Source organism: Euleptes europaea, chromosome 7, assembly GCF_029931775.1.
Source record: "Euleptes europaea isolate rEulEur1 chromosome 7, rEulEur1.hap1, whole genome shotgun sequence".
Taxonomy (NCBI): Eukaryota; Metazoa; Chordata; class Lepidosauria; order Squamata; family Sphaerodactylidae; genus Euleptes; species Euleptes europaea.
Window position 1 is genome coordinate 21,801,023 of NC_079318.1, and position 25,164 is coordinate 21,826,186.

The 25,164-nt window shown below is 43.6% G+C and overlaps 1 protein-coding gene across 1 annotated transcript in view; it reads left to right on the forward strand.

Moving 5' to 3' along the window:
• The first annotated feature begins 521 nt into the window (after nucleotides 1–521).
• The window catches only part of SMOC2 (SPARC related modular calcium binding 2), a 191,197-nt gene continuing 166,554 nt past the window's right edge, over nucleotides 522–25,164 (forward strand). Inside the window, exon 1 of the mRNA XM_056853320.1 lies at nucleotides 522–605. Coding sequence (XP_056709298.1) covers nucleotides 522–605 — 84 coding nt within the window. The remainder of the gene's footprint in view (nucleotides 606–25,164) is intronic.

Genomic DNA, 25,164 nt, shown 5'->3' on the forward strand with positions numbered 1-25,164 from the left:
CGGCCCTGCTGAAAGGGGGATGCAGGGGGGATGGAGGCGCGCGCCTCCCCCTAGAGCCCCGCCGGTGCCAGCGGGGGGGGGGGATCCATCTCTCCGCAGAGGACCTGGGAGGAGACGCGGGAGGCCGGGCCGGGGCAGGGCGAGGCAGGGCGAGGGGGGGGAGGTCCGCGCCGCGCCGCACCTTCCCCGGCTCCCCCGGCCGCCGCCTTGCGGAACCACCCCCCGACCCCTGCCCAGTCGAGGCAGGGCGGCCGCCGGGGAAGGGGCGCGAGGAGGTCCCTCTCCTTCTTTCCCGAGGGGCTGGCTTGGCTGCCTCTCGCCGGCTCTGCGCTGCGGAGCCAGCCGCCCGGAGCCTGGGCTCAAGCAACCCCCGCCGGCCCCGGGGGGAAGGAAGGGCTGCCGGGGCGCCTCGGAGGGGCATCCCCGGCGCCGCCGCCCTGGGCAGCTGCCGAGGGGCCTCCCCGGCCGGGCGAAGGGGGAGCGGCGAGGCGAGGCGGCCGCTGCCCGCGCGGAGCCGGAGGATGCTGCTCGTGCCGCTGTGGCTGCTGCTGCTGCTGCCGGAGGTGGCGCTCCCGGGGCGGGCGCAGAAGGTCTCCGCGCTCACGGTAAGGCGGGCGGCTGCCCGGCGGCTGCCTCCGGCTCCCCCGCCGCCGCCGCGCAGGGGCGGCGAAGCGCTCGCCCGCTCCCCTTCGCCCCGGCTCGCGCTTCCCACCCGCCAAGGCGCTCGCGGAGCGCCGGGGCCCCTTTCCGAGCAGGAAGGCGCAGCCTGACATTGGGGGGGGCATTATTACCATGACCATGACCAAGGATCATCATCATTATTATGTCGTCGTCGTCGTTGTTACCATCACCATCATCATATCATTGTTGTTATATTATTGTTATTATTATTATTATTATTATTAATAATAATAATAATATAACAACAATGATATAATGATGATGATGGTAATGGTAATAACAATAATAATAATATAACAACAATGATATGATGATGGTGATGGTAATGGTAATAACAACAATAATAATAATATAACAACAATTATATGATGATGGTGATGGTAATGGTAATAACAATAATAATAATATAACAACAATGATATGATGATGATGGTAATGGTAATAATAATAATAATAATATAACAACAATGATATAATGATGATGATGGTAATGGTAATAACAATAATAATAATATAACAACAATGATATGATGATGGTGATGGTAATGGTAATAACAATAATAATAATATAACAACAATGACATGATGGTGATGGTAATGGTAATAACAACAACAACAACGATATAATGATGATGATGATGATGATTGGTAATGGTAATAATAATAATATAACAACAATGATATAATGATGATGGTAATGGTAATAACAATAATAATAATATAACAACAATGATATGATGATGGTGATGGTAATGGTAATAACAATAATAATAATAATATAACAACAATGATATGATGATGGTGATGGTAATGGTAATAACAATAATAATAATATAACAACAATGATATGAGGATGATGATGGTAATGGTAATAACAATAATAATAATATAACAACAATGATATGAGGATGATGATGGTAATGGTAATAACAATAATAATATAACAACAATGATATAATGATGATGATGGTAATGGTAATAACAATAATAATAATATAACAACAATGACATGATGGTGATGGTAATGGTAATAACAACAACAACAATGATATAATGATGATGATGATGATGATTGGTAATGGTAATAATAATAATATAACAACAATGATATAATGATGATGGTAATGGTAATAACAATAATAATATAACAACAATGATATAATGATGATGATGGTAATGGTAATAACAATAATAATAATATAACAACAATGACATGATGATGGTGATGGTAATGGTAATAACAACAACAACAACGATATAATGATGATGATGATTGGTAATGGTAATAATAATAATATAACAACAATGATATAATGATGATGGTAATGGTAATAACAATAATAATAATATAACAACAATGATATAATGATGATGATGGTAATGGTAACAACAACAACAACAACATAACTACAATGATATAATGATGATGATGATGATGGTAATGGTAATAACAACAACGATGGTATAATAATGATGATGATAATTGGTAATGGTAATAATAATAATATTTTATTTTATTTTAATATATTATTAGATTTTTAATATACAAAGTGTGTGTGTGTGTTTGTGTGTGTGTGTGTGTAAAGTGCCGTCAAGTCGCAGCCAACTTATGGCGACCCCTTTCGGGGGTTTTCATGGCAAGTGACTAACAGAGGTGGTTTGCCAGTGCCTTCCTCTGCACAGCAACCCTGGTCTTCCTTGGCGGTCTCCCATCCAAATACTAACCAGGGCTGACCCTGCTGAGCTGCTGAGATCTGACGAGATCAGGCTAGCCTGGGCCATTGGAAAAAGGGTTTGGGAATAGTTATGATATATTGTTAATGGTTGACATTTGGAACGGGTCCACACCATTTTCATCATTCCTTTATATTCTATTTCATTATTTTCCACTATCTAACATCTATCATTCTGAATTTTCTTGTTAATCAATATGCTGTCATGATTAATAAGTTATTATTATTATTATTATTAGCAGTAATAGTAGTTAGGGTTGCCAGGTCCCTCTTCGCCATCGGTGGGAGGTTTTTGGGGTGGAGCCTGAGGAGGGCGGGGTTTGGGGAGGGGAGGGAATCCAGCACCATAGAGTCCAATTGCCAAAGTGGTCATTTTCTCCAGGGGTGAAAACGCGTGGTCACTTTAGCCTCCTTTCTTCCCTGTTCCAGCCAGGATTCAGCCAGGATCGAATGCGTGCATTTTCGCCGAACGTGCATTTGATCCTTGCTGAAACAGGGAATAAAGGAGGCTGAAGCAACCATATGTTTTTGCCCCAGGTGAACAGAACCCTGTTGGCTGGAGATCAGTTGTAATAGCAGGAGATCGTCTGCTATTACCTGAAGGTTGGCAACCCTAGTAGTAGTAGTAGTTTAAGGAGCCCCATGGCGCAGAGGGGTAAGCTGCAGTACTGCAGTCCAAGCTGTGCTCACGACCTGAGTTCGATCCCCACAGAAGTTGGTTTCAGGTAGCGGGCTCAAGGTTGACTCAGCCTTCCATCCTTCTGAGGTCAGTAAAATGAGGACCCAGCTTGCTGGGGGTAAAGGGAAGATGACTGGGGAAGGCACTGGCAAACCACCCCATAAAACAAAGTGTGCCTAGGAAACGTCAGGATGTGACATCACCCCATGGGTCAGGAATGACCCAGTGCTTGCACAGGGTCATTTACCTTTACTAGTAGTAGTAGTACATGAACACATGAAGCTATCACTTTCACTCAGTAACAGTACAGTTCTAAACAGAGTTACACTGGAGAGCCAGCTTGGTGTAGTGGTTAGGAGCTGTGGACTCTAATCTGGAGAATGAGGTTTGCTTCCTCACTCTTCCCATGAGTGGGAGCTCTAATCTGGTGAACTGGGTTGGTTTCCCCATTCTTACACATGAAGCTAGCTAGTCACAGTTCTCTCTGAACTCTCTCAGCCCCACCTAACCTCACAAGGTGTCTGTTGCGGGGAGTGGAAGGGAAGGTGATTGTAAACCAGTTTGATTCTCCTTAAAAGGTAGGGAGTCGGTATATCGAAACCAAATCTTCTTCTTCTAAGCCCCACTCTTACACATGAAACCCAATCCTTGGTCCATCAAAGTCAGTATTGTCTACTCTGACCGGCAGCAGCTCTCCAGGGTCTGAGGCAGGGGTCATTCACATCACCTGCTTGCCTCGTCCCTTGAACAGGAGATGCCGGGGATTGAACCTGGGACCTTCTGCATGCCAAGCAGATGCTCTACCACTGAGCCACAGTCCCTCCCCAAGTAGTAGTAGTAGCAGTAGTAGTAATTACTTTATTACAAAAGTACCCCAGAACTTGGTCGCTTTCCACTTACACAAGCTCCTGTACATAACACCCAGTGCTGTTTCACTTGTGTACATAACACCCAATGCTACTTCACACATGCTACTTCACTTGTGAACAACATACCCAGAAAGCATCTCCACAATAAAACTGAGGAAATGTCATCTTTTTTAAAAGCAAAACAAATGTCTAGCCCTCAGTATTGCATTTCAAAGTTCTTAAATTTTAAAATGTACAGAGAGGCTTACACCTCGGTTATCGGGAATTCTGCAACATGCTTTGTTGGTCAAATACTGGGGAGGGGGATTTTAGTTGTTGCTTTAGGCTTATGTGTGTGCGGTGCTGGATAGCAGCCTCTACATCAGGGACTCCAACATGGTGCCTGTGGGTGCCCTCTGACACCTTTCCTGCCACCCACCAAGGGTTTTTAAAAGTGGGTGGGGCTTTGGTCTAGAAGTGTTTCTGATAAGCTGGGTGTATGTGCAGAAAATATTTTTTCAACAATGGGGGTTACTGGATTATGTATTCCCAGCGATGTATTTAGAGTTTGAAAAGGTTATAAAAAACATCCCTTTAAAAGGGTTTTTGGATGCCATGGCTAAAAAATGGTTGGAAGACATCCTTCACAGCTAAAGGGGCCAAATAAAGTGCGAACAGTAATTTTTATAACAGTTTCAAACTCTTAATACATCGGTGGGAATACATAGAAAGTGCGAACAGTATTTTTTATAACATTTTCAAACTCTTAATACATCGCTGGGAATACATAATGCGGTAACCCCCAATATCCAGGGTATAAGGCATTTTGTTAAGCAGGGCATCTGCCCAAACTGTTTAAGAGTTGCCATTAGAGTTATGTATAACTTCGCTCCCAGAGCTTTGTGGTTGCGCCCACCACCCCGTGTCAGACTTCGAAAGAAGCCCACAGGCCAGAAAAGGTTGGGCACCTATATAACTGGTAAAAGTGAGTGTACATAGTGTTGCATATCTTGGTTCACAAAATCAAGAGCACAGTTAATGGGGTGTATGCCTGCCTCCCCACTCTTAATGCTTTTTTACATCTTCTGTGATGAGCCTACAGAGAGGTGATATCAAAGATGTGATAAATAGATTCATTACTCACATGTGCTTTGTGAATATTCCTAGGGCCACGTGGAGCATCTTAAACCAATGCCATTTATTTGCTGAAAAATGTGCGCTTTGGCTCTTGTTGGACAAGGACACATAAAGTGCTTGGGCGGCGTGTCTTCACTTAAACTAATTTTGCCCCAATGAAGTCACTTGTGCCGAGCAAGTTGAAATGCAACTGAAACGGTTTAAGTGGTTTGTGACTGGCAGCCTCCAACTTGCTGGAAGTCAATTAGGATCAGGCTTTTAAATAAATGCCTTTTGGAAAAGGGACCAAAATATGAGTCAGGGACCTAAAGAGCTTGAAACATTGATTCTAAACAGGTTTGCTTGGCGTAGAAGAAAGCCAAAGGGATTTTAATGTAGTTTACTCCCAAGTAAGTGTGTTTAAATAACAAGTTAGGATGTGTTTCCTCAAAGTAAAGTTCATTGGTATCACTTTCACTCAGTAACAGTACAGTTCTAAACAGAGTTACACTGGAGAGCCATCATGGTGTAATGGTTAGGAGTGGTGGACTCTAATCTGGAGAACCAGGTTTGATTCCCCACTTCTCCACATGAGTGGCAGGCTCTAAACTGGAGAACCGGGTTGGTTTCCCCTCTCTTACACATGAAGCCAGCTAGTCACAGTTCTCTCTGAACTCTCTCAGCGCCACCTACCTCCCAAGGTGTCTGCTGCAGGGAGAGGAAGGGAAGGTGATTGTAAACCAGTTTGATTCTCCTTAAAAGGTAGAGGAAGTTGGCATATAAAAACCAACTCTTTTTCTTCTTCTCCTCCTCCTTCTCCTCCGGGAGTGCACTGTAGGTATAATGAAAGGGCAGTGTTGTGGAGTTTCCTGCTTGGTTCTAATAAGAAAACTTTCTGGGCACACTCAAGAATGTTTATTCCCGTGGCTAGAAAGACAAAAGGGAAGCTGCCTGCATGGAAGGAGTATCAGCATCAAGAGTTGGCACAATCCAAGGAAATCTGGCCATGGGTTCTCTCTTGAAATAGATGGAATTTAATAACTGCAAGCTAAATTTCCCATTGATTTTATTGTGACTGAAATGATCCATGCCAATTTTTTTTCTTGATTGTACCCAATGTCTTTAAGACTGCCTCAGTCACTGTACTTCACATTCTTCAATGGAATTAGTGTTAAGTAATTAATCAGAGGATTGTCACTTAAGTAGGGACTGCAGACTGAAACACCAGTCCTCTGATTGTGATACCAGTAGCACTTACTTCTGAGTAAGCATGCTTGGGCTCACAGTCTTGGTTCTACTCACTGCGCTTCCTCAAACCATTTTTGATAGTGTTTTGGCCTGGTTCATACCATATCCAAGGAGCAACCATGCAGGATTTCTAGCTGAGAGTTGGGAAATGCCTGGAGATTGGGGGGGGGGGGTGGAACCCAGGGAAGGAGGGTTGGGAAGGTTGACTCCATGGCATTACACCTCCCCTCCCTAAATCTCACCCTCCCCAGGGTCTGCCCCCAAATCTCCACGAATTTCTCAAGCCAGAGTCGGCAACCCTAGTATGTCATACCTCCAAAGCTTCCATTTCTCCAGGAAAACTGATCTCTGTAGTATAATCTTGGGAGATCTCCAGGCCCCACCTGGAGGTTGGCAACCCCACAACAATGTCTGCAAGTAGCAGACGTGGGCTTCCACTTCATTTATTTATTTGAAAAATGTATATGCCTCCTCTCAAGAGACCTGCTCAAGGTGGCTTACAACTAGGGTTGCCAACCTCCAGGTACTAGCTGGAGATCTCCTATTATTACAACTGATCTCCAGCCGATAGAGATCAGTTCCCCTGGAGAAAATGGCCTCTTTGGCAATTGGACACTATGGCATTGAAAATTCATTTTAAAATGGGAGATGAATCATGAAGTATATATGGCACAGGGCTGAGTAATGTAACAGTAGGTATCTCAAAGTAAGAGTCAGGCCTTCCCGGTTGTTAGGAGAAATTTTCCTGAATGTTTTGCAGCTAATAATAGAACACCTGTTTATTTGACCAGAGATTGACTACTGGTAAACGTTACTCTGAGGGCTTTTGCACATTTTGGTAGCATTTATTTGCTATCGAGGAGTTTGGCTTCTGGTCCTAAGTTAGGCAAGAGAGGTAGGCTGTCCTCTTCTCTGGAAGATTCTTGTGTACCTCAGCCAGAGGGACTCTCTAGCCACTACTGAAATGAAGACTGGCAGCTACCCAGAAAAAAGAAGGAGCAGCCAAGGTAGAAAACATTGCAGGGGCATAAGCCAAAAGACCAATCTGTCCACTGTTTCCCAGCTACTTGCTTGAATTTGGATTTCAGCGGGGCTTAAATGCACAAAACTGGGCACAAGCCCGCAGCCTCAGGGCGCGTCGGGATGGCAGCTTCCCACAGCGCTGGCTGCATGTTGCAACATACAGTTGGATGCGTGAGGGAAAGGAAGATGTCTTTTCCCTGGAGACAATGCGGTGCTGAGTGCAGGAAGGTGGCCATGCTGACGGCATAGCCTGCTCCGGTGCTTTGCCAATGTGTGGGATGGCGATCCACATGTCCATCCCCACATGCGGACTGAGGTGATCAGAAGTCATGGAACAACCCCCACAATTCTCTAAATTAAAGACATCTGGATAGGACATTAAAGAGCAGTAAAAGGACTGTCCTGTGGAGGTTGCCAATACACTGTCTTTAATAGCCGGTAATCTCTCCTGCCCTGTATTTGGTAAACTAGCTTTGAATAACTTGGAATATCACACATGTTGTGTTCCCCTTGCCCGTAAAGGAAGAAGTAGATGGGCAGACTTACTTATATTAGGATACTGGAAGCAAGCCCATGGTGGAGTTTTATAGGGAAATCCCTATTTCTCTACCTCCTGAGGAGGGGGGGGTGAGGTAAAATGGACTTGGTGGGTTAATTTTCTTGAAGGAAAATAAGATCTTTAAGGAAAGCAAGTCAGTATATCAACATAATTGTTGTTTGGCTTGAACTATAAAGCCATCAAATTACAAAAAAAGACTTGTCCACTATTTTCTGCAGAACTCAAATCCCATGTTTGCTGCTTAGGGAAAAAAATGAACAATCAGTTTCAATGAAAACCAGAGTTGTCATTCAGTGAAGGAGCTGAGATAATTAAACAATTTAAACAAATTACACTGGCATCGTAATTAGGTGTATATGCTTCTCGTTGAAATCATTGGGCTTAGAAGGGAGTAATTCTCAGGAGTGTACTGCTAGACTCTTAACTAGTTCACTGTAAATAAGTGTACGTATCTCAAACCTCAAAATAAGTGCCATTTTGAAATTTGAAAACAGTATAAAATAACATTCAGTTTAATAACACTATTAATACCACTATTAATAACATTCAGTTTAATAATATTTGCTCAGTTCAGACATCATTCCACACCTTGAGTAAAGAAGTTTAATGGTGTTTTTTCTTCTTTTTAAATAAATTTTATTTAGTTTTCAAATTCATAACAAATAATACGAAACAAACAACAAACAACACAACCCACACATCTAGCACAAAGCAATTCTAACACCAAAACACACGATACCTATTAATTTAATCACCACTTTACTTTCTTCAACTACCCTAAATATAAAATAAGTCCCAATTGATCTAGGCTGACATCATATCAAAATATATATGCATTATATTTGCCTTACTACTATTATCTATTTATCCCTTTAACTACTCCATCCTCTTATATATATTCAAAAAGATTATATGTTAAACATTGCTGGCTTCACTGATCAATGTATACTCTTACATAGTAATTCTAGTCCCTATTACATAATATCACACATGTAATACACCTAAGATAACGTTTACCAGTAATGAATATATTCAATACTATACCTTCCTTTTTAAAACTCCTGTCTATCATATGTATTCATTGAGGTCTAAAGAAAACATTATAATTCTTATCTAGACAAGGCATCTCTAAACATATTATACTCAGTTATTCTTATCTATATTATAAATTGTAGCAGTACTGAGTAACAAAAACAAAAACATTCAAATACTACACCCCAAAATTTTAACAATCTCTACTTGTATACATTTTAAGAAGCATATGCAAAGTACAATTCCCATTTTTGCTGGAACTCTTCTTTGGATCTTTTGTTTACTTGATGTAATGGTATTGTTTGATCTCTGTACTGACAAACTATGGTTTATGATCACCTAGTAACAGAGAATCAGAATCGTGGTTTGAACTGGGTTTGCAATCTGTGTCTTCTGTTAAATTGACGAGCTCAGCGGAGATGGTAAAACACTGTCTTAGCCATGCTTGAGACTTGGCACCCCAACAGAAGGGAGGCATCTAAAGTTACTCCTAGGATCTTGACGGAAGAAGATGGTATAAGCTGTATTCCATCAAGAGTCCTCAGGAGGTCTCCTGATCTGTCCCTTACTGGCCCAGCCACAGAACTGCCGTCTTTGATGGATTTAATTGCAGTTGACTCTGTTTTAACCACCTCACCGCAGCCTCCAGGAACTCGGCCAGGGTAGCTGGAATAATACTCGGCTGGCGGTCCATCAACAGATAAAGCCGGGTGTCATCCGTGTATTGATGACAACCCAGCCCCAAACTCCTGACTAGCTGGACAAGGGGACACAAATAGATGTTAAAAAGCATAGGGGTGAGGATCGCCCCTTGAGGACCCATGCATATTAAGGGGTCTAGGGATTATATCCTCTCTCCCAGCGTCACACTCTGTCCTCGACTTTGGAGGAATGAGATCAGCCATTGTAGGGCTGTCCTTCGAAGTCCAATGTTGGAGTTTTGGAATGAAGTCTGAACTTACAAGCCATATTTATAGCCATTGCTTCTCCTTCAGAGGCTAATGCGCTATGGGGAGCAGAGGGAATTGATGAACTTATGAAACTGAGCACAAAACAAAAATTGACATGTAGCAGTGACCCACTGTTTGCTTTTTTATGTTCGGAACCTCATTGGCTGAAGCTGTTCCTTGCATTAAAATTGGGCCACACCATTGGTTGAAAAATAAGAAGATAAGAGGAGCTCCACTGTACCAGACCTACAGCTAGGGTTGCCAACCTCCAGGTACTATCTTGTAATCTCTTGCTATTACAACTGATCTCCAACTGACAGAGATCAGTTTACCTGGAGAAAACGGCCGCTTTGGCAATTTGACTCTATGGCATTGAAGTCCCTCCCCAAACCCCGCCCTCGTCAGGCTCCGCCCCCAAACCCTCCTGCTGGTGGCAAAGAGGGACCCTACATACAGCCCAACTAGTCCAGCACCCTCCTCTTCACAGGGTACATCCAGATGACCCAGAAGGCTGTGCCCAGAGGTCAAACGCTCTCCCCTCAGCCAGCATCTGCTATTCAGAGGTATGCTGCTTTGGAACTAGGAAGTCTCACCATTATAGTCATTAGCCATTGAAGGCCCTGACCTTCATAAAGTTGTCTCATTCCCTTTTTAAAGACATCGAAGCTTGTGGCCATCACTTTATCATATGGCAGCCAATCCCACAAAGTAATTCTGTGTTGTGTGAAGAATTTCCTTTTGTGTGTCCTGAATCTGCTGCTGCATTCTACAGCATCATACAATAGCCAACCCAAAAAACTCGTTGATTTCCAAATAAGCCATGGCTCTATTAAGCTATGTAGTGTGGCAAAATTAAACAGAAGTCCAGTGACACCTTAAAAGACTAAAAACTATTCCAGCATGAATTCATGCCAGAATAAATGTTAGTCCTTAAGGTGCCATGGGGCTCCTGTTTAGTTTTACTGAAAACTTACCACTTATATAAGCGTCAAAGTGGGATAAAAAAGGTAAAGGTCCCCTGTGCAAGCACCAGGTCATTCCTGACCCATGGGGTGATGTCACATCCCAACGTTTCCTAGGCAGACTCTGTTTACGGGGTGGTTTGCCAGTGCCTTCCCCATCAAAGTGGGATAGAGATATTTAAATAAATAAAATTCCAGGATTCTGGCCTGAACCTGCACTTCTGTTCCCTGTGGGAATAAAGTGTTGAGCAATGATTTTGGAAATCCATATAATCTTTCATATGAAACAGCTTAGGATTTTCACCAAGGACCCTTCTCCGAATATCTTCCTTGCATGAAATAAGGCCTTCACAAGCAAAGAACAGAGCCTTAATGGCGGCAGCTCCACAGTTATGTGTGAACCTGCTACATGAGGCCTCTTTGAGTACTACACATCCCTGTGGCCTTTAGCAAGTATGCCTGGCTGATAGGATCTGCTGGGAACAACATTGGCAACCTCTAGGTGGCTCCTGGAGGTCTCCTGGAGTTACAACTGCTGTCCAGATGATAGAGATCAGTTCCCCAGGAGAACATGGCTGCTTTGGAGGGTGAGCTCTATGGCATTATACCCTGCTGAGGTCCGTCCCCTCCTCATGCCCCCCCAAGTCTCCAGGAATTTTCCACCCAAGAGTTGGCAACCCTAGCTGGCACAATATACTTTGCCTTTATTTTTAGCACTGGGTAAAAATGGATTTGCTCTGAGTTACTTCAAGCTTCTGATGAGGCAGGAGACAGATGTTTCAAATAAGTACAGTAATGAATAGATAAGAAAAAACCCCAATGTGAAATATTACCTTTGTCATGACACCCGCATGAGGGGTTCTGCATTAAAGAGCCATGAGCCCAGTCATTAGTTACCAGAAAAGGCACAAGCCCTTTCCCCTCTTAGTGACTTTGCATAACTCATAGTTTTTGAATAATACAATCTGCTGGAATACAAATTTTGCCTGAAAGGTGCATCCAAGCAAATTCTTAGCTACTCATAAGGCCTGTTGAATAGGGCTGCCAGGTCCCTCTTGGCGGGATATTTTTGGGGCAGAGCCTGAGGAAGGCGGGGTTTGAGGAGGGGAGGGACTTCAATGCCATAGAGTCCAATTGCAAAAGCAGCCATTTTCTCCAGGTGAACTGATCTCTGTTGGCTGGAGATCAGTTGTAATAGCAGGAGATCTCCAGCTAGTACCTGGAAGTTGGCAACTCTACTGTTGAAGCTGGGTTGGGTTTTTTTTGGGGGGTGGGGTGGGAGGTAACTATTTTGTCTGAGGAGCTGTGCTCTTAGGAGGAGCTTTATTACATCTATAAGTTTATGGCCACAGTAAAGTAGACCAACATATTTATTTTAGCCTTTCAGTGAATGAGCGCTTCTCCAAAAATAGTAAATGGGCTACCCAGTGATAATTTTGGTGGGGGTGAAAGTGCGAATGGCTGGGTCACTCATACGCCGAAGTGGGCCTGTTACCCCTCCCTCAGTAGTTTCCTGGAAATGATTTGCTGATTAAAAGCTACTAAGTGAAAACCTTAAGAGAAACCATTCACTTGGAAGAACTTTATAGTGTGTGACTTCTGCAAGTGCAGATCACATTAAGTAAAGTGTATTTTGTCAGCTTTGGCCTCTAGGGTGCCATTACACCACCTTTAAAGCTTGGTTTAAAGTGCCCTTGGGAAGAAGGTTTCTGTGTTTTTTTTAAAATAACGTTTTAGCGTAAGCTGAATTCCAACCTTATGTTATCCTTTTGCTTTTGCAGTCATACCAGAGACACATCTCACTGCTAAGTTACACGTTTTTGCTTTTACAAAAACATACTCATTTTATTGAGGTTCATTGGAAAGGCAACTTTAGCTCTACCATGGTAGTTGTCCCAAAGTTTCCAAAGTATTTTACAATTACCAGTGTCCATCCTAACGGTTATTCAGCCATTTACTTTGTGAGGACAGCAACTGATGTGATCTTTTGGCAGTGGGAAAAAGACATTTTTGCCGAGGATATGGACCATTCGCTTGTTTTATAAAAGTGTAAATAGTGACCATATACTACAGGCTTGCACAAAGTCAAATGATATAACGACTGTGAAGATACTGCACAATGGAAGCCCTTCGATTGATAAATTGTCTGCAGGCCATTGGAGGGAACATTCTGACCATACGGTTTGCACTTGTCTCCCATTCAGAGATTTGGAAACCACCGTTTGGTTTGCCTGAGTCAGGAAGTCAGGGAAAGACTGAGCACTCATAAAGGAGAGGGAAGAGGGTGTGGGTGAGTCTAGGACTGAGACCTTAAGGCCAAACAGTTCTCGTCATCTACCAACAAGCTTCATCCTTTGTTCAGTTTCCTTCTTCCGACAGATTTTCTGGCTTTCTGAGATGAGGCCGAGAGTCACAGTAAATTTGGACTCCCGGAAAACCTTTCATAGAATCATAGAGTTGGAAGGGACCACCAGTGCCATCAAGTCCAACCCTCTTTCACTTCTGGAGACATTACCATCTTGGATTTATCTATGCCAGACTGTACCTAGATAAACTTTTAGTGTCCCCTAGTAGTCTAATGATGACACAATGAATAATGTGGAGGGGCTGTGGCTCAGTGGTAGAGCATCTGCTTGGCATGCAGAAGGTCCCAGGTTCAATCCCTGGCATCTCCCGTTAAAGGGCCTAGGCAGGTAGGTGATGTGAAAGACCCCTGCGTGAGACCCTGGAGAGCCGCTGCCAGTCTGAGTAGACAATACTGACTTCGATGGACCAAGGGTCTGATTCAGTATAAGGCAGCTTCATGTGTTCATGTGTGTATACATATTTATTTAAAACATTTCTATGCCACTTTCCACCCAATTCAGGGCCCCAAAGGTGGCGAATATTAAAACAAAACACTAAAACATTAAAACATTTCAGACTTTAGAAGGATTAAAAATACAAATATATAAAAATCTTTAAAACAATTAAATAAAGCATACTATAAACAAACTTGAAGGCGGGTTAATAAGAGGTCGTAAAAGAACACCAAAGAAAACAAAGAAGGTCTTCACCCGCTGGCAGAAAACAATGATAGAAGACGGACCAATCTCCTTGGGGAGGGAGTTCTAAGGTTTTGGTGTCATGACTGCAAAGGTCCTTTCTCAGATTGCCACCCATCTAGCCTCAGAAGATAGGGGGACCCCTAGCAGAGCCTCTGAAGATGCCAGGAGTGGTCATAACCAATACAGTCATGATTTAAACATAGTGTACCTATACCAAGGGACATGAGGGATACACTCTTGGGCTCCAGCTCATGTGTTGCAACTAGGGTTGCCACGTCCCTCTTTACCACCTGCGGGAGGTTTTTGGGGCGGAGCCTGAGGAGGGCAGGGATTGGGGAGGGGAGGGAGTTCAGTGCCATAAAGTCCAGTTGCCAAAGCGACCATTTTCTCCAGGTGAACTGATCTCTATCGGCTGGAGATCAGTTGTAATAGCAGGAGGTCTCCAGCTAGTACCTGGAGCTTGGCAACTCTAGTTGCAACAAATGACAATGTGTGCATAGCTTGAAACAGTGGTTAGGGAGGTACGTTCTTACTTACATCAGTGCAGTTGGGTTTTTCTGCACAGTTCTGTCTTTCTGCAATGAGTTGTTAGTGTGCAATAGTGAAATATGTTGAACACCAGTGTATTTTCTGTAATAGCAGCAAAGAAACACTCTACCAGGAAAAATACTTTAGGAAATATTCCCATTAAAAACCAGCCTCCATACTTGATTTTGGGTGTCATGAAGTGTCTTTGTTTCTTAAAATGATTTTGAGTGTGTTAGAAAATGATGTATGGTAGTTCGCCAGCCCATTGTTATAGATCATTATAACTAATTTGCTGCCAGATCACAGAGAATATGAGAATGATAGATATTTCCCACTCTTTTCCTTCCCTTAATTTCACAATGCTTTACACAGGAAATAATGGCTAAAGCAGCGCATTCTGTTAATGGTTATTGCAGGTAGAAGATGGAGAAAAAAAGAAGTCTAAGCCATATGTATAAAGGCTGAGGAGAATGATAAATTGTGACGAGTGTTGCTCTAATATGGGTTTATTTTGCAGTGGCTCAGTGGTAGAACATCTGCTTGACGTGCAGAAGTTCCCAAATTCAGTTCCTAGCATCTCCAGTTAAAGGGAGCAGGAGATGTGAAATACCTCTTTTGGACCCTGGAGAGCCACCATATTGACCTTGGCCATGTCCGCACTGCACGTTTGCAGCTCCGAATTCTGCGGGCTTTCCTTGCATGTTCCCACTTCAACTCACCCGAAGGATTCTGAGGACGTCTCCACACCCGGTGCCTTTAAGTGGGAACATGCAATGCACGTTCCATCCACTTCCTACTGCCAGCCAACCCCCCGCACTCCCCCCGCCGTCCTTGCTTGGAGCGCCGACTGGGCATGCATGGAGAGAGTGCCGGTCTGGGCTTATCAAATGCAGCGGACAAAGGCGGCACGGTGGGAACAGAATTTAAACTCGTCTTGGATGCTTTTGTACCGGACGCGTGTAAATTGCGAGGTAAGCTGCTGGTGCGTTCACGGGCCTTGATGGGACAATGGTTTGATTCAGTGTAAAGCTGCTTCAGGTTTATGTAGCAGATTGACACATTTAAAACGTATAGCAGAGTGGACACATTTCCAGTGATAGTTGAAGGGGGTTTAAAAGGTACTAAAATAGAGATGAGCACCAATTGGTGCAGCTGAAATCTGAAGACATTGATCAGTTCAACACACCTTGCAGAATCATCTGCCAGAAATTTCTAGCTGGGCAGCAAAAACGTGAGGTGTATGGAAGCAGACATATGTTACAAAGATGGCTGCCTGGCTTGGATATTAAAAAAAAGGTAAAGGTCAAGGTCCCCTGTGCAAGCACCAGGTCATTCCTGACCCATGGGGTGACATCACATCCCGACGTTTCCAAGGCAGACTTTGTTTGCGGGGTGGTTTGCCAGTGCCTTCCCCAGTCATCTTCCTTTTACCCCCAGCAAGTTGGGTACTCATTTCACCGACCTCGGAAGGATGGAAGGCTGAGTCGACCTTGACCCGCCTACCTGAAACCGACTTCCGTTGGATCAAACAATTATATATACAAATGCATACATTTTTTTTTTTATTCTTCACAGTGAGCTTCAGTAATGAAATAGTTTTTGAACTGCAAAATGTATATATTCACAGAATCAGATCCACATATTTAAAGAGGAATAACAGAGTAGCCTGGTTTTAATCGTTTGTATTTTCCTATAAATTTCCAAAGTATTGTTTGAAACTATTCACTTTGGATTAAGAACACATGAAAATCTTATGGGTTCCTGTAGAAGATTAGTCTTGACTCTTGGGGAAAAGGGTTGTCCTGACACCCCCTGTTAAATTTTATGCACACAATCAGTCTTAATGACTGAGATGGCTTTGTTCAATTGAAATTCCTGGTTGTAGCTTAGGGTTGCCAGCTCCAGGTGGGAAATACCAGGAGATTTGGGGGGTGGAGTCTCAGGAGGGCAGAGTTTGGAGAGGGGAGGACTGCAATGCCATGGAGTCTAATTGTCAAAGTGGCCATTTTTTCCAGGGAATGTGATTTCTATTGCCTGGAGATCAGTTGTAATAGCAGGAGATCTCACTGGCCTTCAGGTGCCGGTCACATTTATAAAAATAAATGCCAATTCCATACAATATTCAATTTTCTTTATAAAAATTCAATAGAATCATGTAAAATCTTTGTGAGCCTTCAGTTACAGAAAACAGTGAGCAGGAGACCACAGGGTTCTGGTCCAAGAAAAGGGGGCAACCTCCTTCCTTCCTTCCTTCCTTCTTTCTTCTTTCTTTCTTTCTTTCTTTCTTTCTTTCTTTCTTTCTTTCTTTCTTTCTTTCTTTTCTTTCTTTCTTTCTTTCTTTCTTTCTTTCTCTTGCTTCCTTGCTTCCTTCCTTCCTTTCTTTCTTTTTTCCTTCCTTCCTTCCTTCCTTCTTCCTTCCTTCCTTCCTTCCTTCCTTCCTTCCTTCCTTCCTTCCTTTCTTTCTTTCTTTCTTTCTTTCTTTCTTTCTTTCTTTCTTTCTTTCTTTCTTTCTCTTGCTTCCTTGCTTCCTTCCTTTCTTTCTTTTTTCCTTCCTTCCTTCCTTCCTTCCTTCCTTCCTTCCTTCCTTCCTTCCTTCCTTTCTTTCTTTCTTTCTTTCTTTCTCTTCTTTCTTTCTTTCTTTCTTTCTTTCTTTCTTTCTTTCTTTCTTTCTTTCTTTCTTTCTCTTGCTTCCTTGCTTCCTTCCTTTCTTTCTTTTTCCTTCCTTCCTTCCTTCCTTCCTTCCTTCCTTCCTTCCTTCCTTCCTTCCTTCCTTCCTTCCTTCCTTCCTTCCTTCCTTCCTTCCTTCTTTCTTTCTTTCTTTCTTTCTTTCTTTCTTTCTTTCTTTCTTTCTTTCTTTCTTTCTTTCTTTCTTTCTTTCTTTTCTTTCTTTCTTGTGATTATCTGTCGGTTTTTCCATTTTTACCTGTGGGCCTTGGGCACATTAGAAGGCCTTGGTGATTGCATTTGAAATATCATGGTTTTGAACTTCTTCCCTGTTTCAAGCAGAACCTTTTTTCAACTTAATTTTCACCTAGTGCTCTGTTTCAGAATGAACTTTGTGTGTGTGCATGTGTGTGTGTGTGTGTGTGAGTGAGAGAACTGGAAGAGAATTCCCAGGAGACTACTAGGCCAAAGGGAAATTTGGACAGAAATTTTGATGGCAGAATTCCTTCATGTGGAGGGAGATGAGGTTGGATCTATCACAGAGTTACTTTATTTTAATTTAAAAGGCTGTCTAGATAAGAAACCACTAGATTTGAAAAGTTCCCAGCCATTTAGCTTCCCGCTGGCTTTTCTTCCTCGTCTCTGTATCAAAACGTATTTTTTTTAAAAAAAACCACCTTGACTTCAAAAAGAAATTTATAAAGGTAATGTCACAGCCTGTTCATTGTTCTGGAAGCAACTTCATGGAACGACAGATAACATTCTGAAACTCTTGGCTGGAATATTTTCATGCTGTATTACTTTGTTAAGGTATAAGATACATATTTAGTAAAATCTACTGTATATAATGCATGGTTAATGGAGGAATGGAAATAGATTGGCCTTTTACCATTCAGAGGACTAACACAGTTGCGGCAAAGGAAGATAGTTAATTAGTAATACAAAAGCTGCTGTCAAAATATGTCAGGTACTGTGAAAGTGGATAATAAACCCATATTATATTTGTATCTAATCATTGTAATGTATATTTATATGCACACACATTGCAGACACTACGAGACCACGTTCACTGAATTATTTGTAGTTTAAGAGTTTAAATCAAAGTCATTTTCCAGTATTAAGATGATTTAGAGATTATCAGTTAATTGAGATCTCAGTTAAGTCACTCAATATGATCTGTGAGAAGCTGTGATATACGAGAAATTGCAGTTATCAACAGCTTCTCAAATGCATGTGATTAGATTAGAAAAAAATAAATTTAGAAAGAAAGAAAAAACTAAGAGGTGGCGTATCTCTTCAAAAATAAAAGGGGGCATTCCCAAGCTGTAACAGTTTAGGAGGCCACCTAATGGCGGCTCTGGCCGGTGCCGTGACACCCCAGGAACGCCCCCCAGGACACTGCTGTGGCCTTTGCTGGCGTCTGGATGCCGGTGGAAGGCTGCGTTGGCCGGCACCGGCGGCCGGGCCTTCACGCCAGCCCTGGGGCCACAAACGCTGGCGTACGCTCCCCGGAAGCTGGCGCTGTGGGCCCTTGCGCCGGCGCAGCCCTTCACCCGCCTCCTGAAGACTTTTGTCCTGGCCGCCAGCACGGCTCAGAGATGCGCGGTAGGTGTGCTAAGCAATCCAGCATGGCCTGAACAACTCCATTCGAATGGATTGGATGTGCTAAAAGACCTCCTCCAGTTCCCTAAACTGGAACCATTGGGAGAGGATGCTGCTGCCCAGTCCCAAGCTAATGATTCAGTGTGCAGAGACATCCATTATATTAGGCAGAGTGAGAGAATTGCTACGCATGGTACAGATTGGGCTTCAATAAAGTTAGCAAACTATCAGGTATTTAATTTTGTCTTACTGCAGTGGGGTGCCTCAGGTGCCAGAATGTTGTGTGTTGGTGTTGCCTATATGCCTTAGTATTCTCTCCTTGTTCCCGTTCGTCTCTGAAACACTATATAATTTGCACTTGGCACAGGATATTTTAGGCAAAAAAAGAGCTGTTTATGACTGCCTTTTGTTCTGGTTTCTTTTTATATTGATTGGCAAGCCCAAGCAAAAAAAAAGGAAAAGTTCTCTTTTGCAGCTGAAGACATTAAATGAACACCTCTTTCTGGCAAATTTTGCTTTTGCCAGATGTTGAATATTTGGGGGCACTTTTTCTCTGTTTTTTCCCCCAGCGCATATTTTGTGTGCTATTAATGCCCTGGATGCGTTCCACAGCACACACCAGTTAAGCTGGACCACTGAGGTAGCTGAACAGAGGGAAACAAAACACAATCAAAGCCTTCCAAGTTTAGGGACACATTTGGATGGCGCCTGCAAACCCAAACATTTGGAAAAGTTACTTTAATTGTGATTCAAACTAAGACCATCAATAAAGCTTTAAGTGGCTCCAGATCCCAGCAGGAGCATTGTTTAGAGAGAATGGGCAGTGGGGTGACCAAGGGCGCGCATTGGCCTGAAAATGAAACGTTCTCTCAAGAAGGCTTTTCTAAAATAAACTTCCAAGATGCTTGAAAACTGCAGCAGGGTTGCTATAAAGCAAGCCGCTCGAGCTGAATAGTTCCACCTACACACTGTGCTGTGCATGGTGTGCATACATATGATAAGGAAAGTTGAATGTAGTTAAGGTTTGTCCAAAGCGTTTGAATGCAGGGGGTCTCTCATACTTGGAAGGGAGACCACCAAGGAAGGCAACGGCAAACCACCTCTGCTTCTCTGATTGTGGGGGGTGCATAGGGTTCGCCACCGGTGGGAGGTTTTTGGGGCGGAGCCTGAGGTAGGTGAGTTTGGGGAGGGGCGGGACTTAAGTTACATAGAGTCCAGTTGTCAAAGCGGCCATTTTCTCCAGGTAAACTGATCTCTATCGGCTGGAGATCAGTTGTAATAGCAGGAGATCTCCAGCTATAATCTGGAGGTTGGCAACCCGGGGGATGCAGCAGCCTCCAAGTTATAAGCATTGGGGAGAAAAAATGATTCGCAAGTACCCAGTGTGTTGCATTTCAAAAGTTTGTCCCCTGACATCCACCTGTCCCTTCTTTTCAAACAATTCCCTTCTTTGCAAGATTCCCCTACACCAACGTACTTCCACATAATTAGAAAGTCTTCCTGTCCACACCCTGAACTGATAGTCATCTGCTTATCCCATCTGCTTAATTGATTGGGGAACATTCCTGCCACCAAAAAACCTCTGATTCAGTTGGCTGAAGGATGTGCCTTCACAGTGCCGACAACTCTGCGGCTTGCCTTCCCGACTTGTCCCTGATTCACTCTGCCAATTTTCATTTTCAGTGGATTTTCACATGCTGAATTGATTTGGTAAACGATTCAACAACCAGTAGTTGACAAGCTCTTCAAGTTGTGTTGCCTCACAGTTTGAACATGGACTGAACCATTCACAAGATTTGGTTCAACACATGCCGTTCTCCTGGTGCAAATAAATAGGGTAGCTTCAAACATGACTGTGTCAATGAGGTCTCCTTCACGTTACTTCTGCTGCTGGCTTATCAGTCAAGTGAGCATATAGTAGAGTAGGTGGTAGTGGGTTGTTATTTTTGCTGAGCAATTATCTCTCTCTCAAGTTAATAACGAAGATTATATTTACTCCAAAAGAGGCAAAGCCTGATGTTAAATATTATTTGGCTGGAACTTGGCTTGGAGGACAGGTTCAGTTTGAAGGTTACATATTTATTTAAACTTTATCTGAATCACATTGGTTTGGAAATCCTGATGGAAATCGCCCTAGGATCTGGCATGCTCCTGAATGTGCTCATGTTCCCAGTATTTAGGCCAGACCAGAATTACCACAAAAGCAACCATTTTCAGTCTTTGGTTTTTCCTACTTCCAGATCGATCCAAGGACAGGAAGAGCAAAAGTGCTTGATAATCTAAAACCTACAAGGGCGTTCAGCAAACAAGTTCGGCTAGGATCAATGGACTCTTATCTCAACTTGTTCACACGTTCTTAATCTTTACCCTTACCGTACAGTGTTTCTTTTTACCTGCAGCAATAAAAGCACCTTCGAAACAGATGGTGGTGATTAACTTTAAGAAGGAGCTTCCAGGAGATCAAAAGTGGCCAGTTGTACACGGACACAACATCCTATAATTTAGGAAAAGAAAGTTTATTGAGGATGCAACTGGAAAGTTAGGAGGGGGTTAGGCATATTACATAGCAGTAAATACCTCTGGCTAGACTTCTTAGTATGGAAACAGCGGGTTCTGGGTAAAGTAGTATCAATAGAACGGGAAAGAAAAACCTTTGGAGCAATGAAGTCTTTCTTGCAGTTCTTCCCTAGAAACCTCACGCTAGAATTGTAGTTAATGTATGGCAAATGCAGCTGCTGCCTAATCCAGATTTTAAAGAAGTCGTCTCAGAAATCTGTAGTAAGAACAGGGTAGGTGTTTTTCTAGGAATCCTAATGTGGGTAATTTCAGAGTCATTTTTAAGGGGGCTGAGACATAGTCCTCAAGTAAGCTCCAGAGCCATCCCGTGGATTCCAGAACAGGTTGTTTGAGGATCTGTGGGTTAACAATTATCGTGGCCATAGTTGATTTGCAGGCATGAATTAATGTCCTCTAACACATCCTGTTATTAACAGCCTTGCTCAGGTATTGCAAACCGAGGGCCGCAGCTTCCTTGTTGGGTCTTCCTCTTTTCCTGCTGCCATCTACTTTTCCTAGCTTGATTGTCTTTTCCAATGAATCTTGTCTTCTCATAATGTGACCAAAGTACAGTAGCCTCAGTTTGGTCGTTTTAGCTTCTAGGGAGAATTCAGGCTTGTTTTGATCTACGATTCACTGGTGGTCCACAGTAAACTCTCCTCCAATGCCACATTTCAAAAGAATCTGTTTTCTTCATGAGCCAAATGATTTTGAGTAATACAAAAATGATAGTTATTAATCTTCATTTGTCCTTCCTAATCCTTTTCTAAGTAAGCAATTAAGCGCCTTTGTTTAAAATGGACAATAATAGAAAAATATGATAATACATGTACAATTTTTTTTAAAAAAAACAGATTGACAACTTAGGCAACTTCCATTTCAGAAATATCTGAAGAGTCCAAAGTTGCAGATTCTTCCTGGCACAGATGCTGGTTAGACAAGAACAAGGCAGAATATAATAGTAATTTCTTAGGGAGGGTTCATACTAGGGCTGTCGATTCGGTTCGTCCAAACCAAACAAACAGCCGAATTTCCCCTGATTCGGGGGTTTTCAGTTCATATGGAACCGAACTCAAAAAAAAGGCAGAAAAAGGACGCGCCGAATTTGGCAAGTTTGGCGATCGCCGGATAAATTCGGCAGGTTTGGCATTCCCTAAACCTGCCTTTTCCCGCCTTTAAAGACCCCCACCCCTCCTGGTTTCCTGGGACTCCCAGAAAACTGGGCCGGGGGGTCTTTAAAGTGCTCCGCGCTGCCTTGGCAGGCAGCACGGAGCAGTTTAAACCCCCACCGCCCGCTTTCCACGAGTCCCGGGAAGGGGGGCGGTGGGCCTTTAAAGAGCTCTGCGCTGCCTGCCAAGACAGTGATGAGCAGTTTAAGGACCCCCCCCCCGCCAGGTTTCCCAGGACTCCCGGGAAGCTGGGCGGTGTGTGTGGGGGGGGTTTAAACTGCTCCGCTGCCTGGGTCCCGACGCTCAGCTGTTGCACCAAACAGCTGAGCGTCGAGATCCAGGCAGCGCAGCAGTTTAAACCCCCCCCCCGCTTCCCAGGAGTCCCGGGAAACCGGGGGGGGGGTTAAACTGCTTTGCGCTGCCTGGGCGGTGGGTCTTTATAGTGGTGGCGGTGGGTCTTAAAAGTGCTCTGCACTGCCTGGGCAGGCAGCGCAGAGCATTTTAACCCCCTTCCCCGCCCAGCTTTCTGGGACACCCGGGAAGCTGGTTGGTGGGGGGGTTTAAACTGCTCCGCTGCCAGGGTCCCGATGCTCAGCTGTTGCAGGCAGCGCAGAGCACTTTAAAGACCCCCCCCCCGGTTTCCCGGGAAACCGGGCAGGGGGGTCTTTAAGCCGAATTTGTTCAGGAATGCCAATCCTGCCAAATTCGGCATTCCCGAACAGGGGGGGGGGTTCGGAATTCGGCTGAACCGGACCCAAGTCGGGCCGGGTTCGGCCTAATCCGAAGAGGCCCAATTTTTTTTTTCAACAGCCCTAGTTCATACTGCAAAATCTTTCCATGTTAACTACGCAAGTGTGGTGTAGTGGTTAAGAGTGGTGATTTGGAGTGGTGGACTCTGATCTGGAGAACCGGGTTTGATTCCCCACTCTTCCACAGGAGCAGCGGAGGCTAATCTGGTGAACCGGGTTGGTTTCCCCACTCCTCCACATGAAGCCAGCTGGGTGACCTTGGGCAAGTCACAGTTCTCTTAGAGCTCTCTCAGCCCCATCTACCTCACAGGGTGTCTGTTGTGGGGAGGGGAAGGGAAGGTGATTGTAAGCTGGCTTGATTCTCCCTTAAGTGGTAGAGAAAGTCGGCATATAAAAACCTACTCTTCTTCTTCTATGTGGGTGCCCATCTGTATGGAGGAAAGGTAGCATGAATCCAGGTGTGCATGTTATGAGCTAGGAACAATTTCCCTTCTTGGCTATACTTTTTCCTGCAGTTATGCAGATTGCATCTGTGGATGGATTCCCTTTCTGCACTGAAATCCATGCGCATAATGCAGCGTGCTCACAATTCCTCAACCAGATGGGTGTTTTCAACCTCACAAGATAGATACTCAATAAGTTATTGCTGATGACTGGATTGAGATAAATAACCAACTCATCCAATTTCCAGTATCTCACAGTGTGCAAAAGATATGCCGTCTCCTCCACCCCATAATGCAGATAGAAATGTATATCTTACCTGTTACCTGGAGTAATTCTTTATTATTGCCAAGGCATTACTAGTAGTACATAAGAACAACATATTGTGCATAACTATCTCTGTGTTAGGGCCTTTGTGTGTCTTCTTCCTCTATAAATATCACATCAGAGTTGAAGTTAATATAAAGGTACTATATATAATCATATATTTTTCTAATGCATAATATCTATATGATTGGTATATTGAAGACTGAACGTAATAGCTTAGAGTATAATGGCTTAGAGTCCTATTTTTACATGAGATCTGCATTATTTTACACAATATCTGTATTATTTTTAATCACCTCTCTGGTCAACTGATTCGGAGGATTTCATTTGTCAGAAACTCATCTGGAGGCAGAATTTCTGAGCAGCCTTTAAGTACATGACAGTGTTTGGAAGGGCCTACGGGTCATGTACGCGGTCTGTGACGTTGCCTGAATCAGCCACTGGAGGGAGCACAAGAGCAACGTGATCTAGTCATCTGTGGGGCTTGAAAGCACGTGCCCCATTCTTGATTGCCCACCACCAAACCTGGCAAACCACAGTCTTTGAACAAGTTAAGTAACCTAAGAATATGAAAAAGAGAATGAGGAAGGCAAGGAGAAAAACAACTACCCCATTGCAGATTTCTTCTTAAATTGTTTATAGTGAGAACCACAGAACTTTCGTTCATTGGAGGCACTCTAAAACCTCTGGCTCCATAACACCTGTGAACGATACCCAGAGAGCGTCATAGAACAAGCACTTCTAAGACCTGTAGCAAAAAACAGAGAAGTCACTGATTGCATCTAGGAGTTTACACAGAACTTCCTATACTAACAGAGTTCCACTCACACCAACTGTTGTTGCATCCTGAAATATCAGTGACCTACAGTACTATTCTAAGAGCACCTTCCTGGGAGCAAACTCCATTGAATAAACCTGAGTAGGAGTCTCAGAAGATGGGCTTAGGGTTGCTCTCCTCCTATGAGATGGGGAATGTGGCACAGTCAGGTGATACATAAAAAAAATCAGACAGATCTGGTCAGAAGCAACATTTGCTGCTTTCTGTGGCAGGGTAATGAGTGGGAGAGGTAGCAGAGAAGAAGCAAAGGAAGTTAAATCCCAACAGACAAAGGGACATTTGGAAGCAGCCTGTGCATTCCACCCAGTTCCTGACTGGCTGAATGATAGGGTTGCCAACCTCCAGGTACTAGCTGGAGATCTCCTGCTAATACAACTGATCTCCAGCCAATAGAGATCAGTTCACCTGGAGA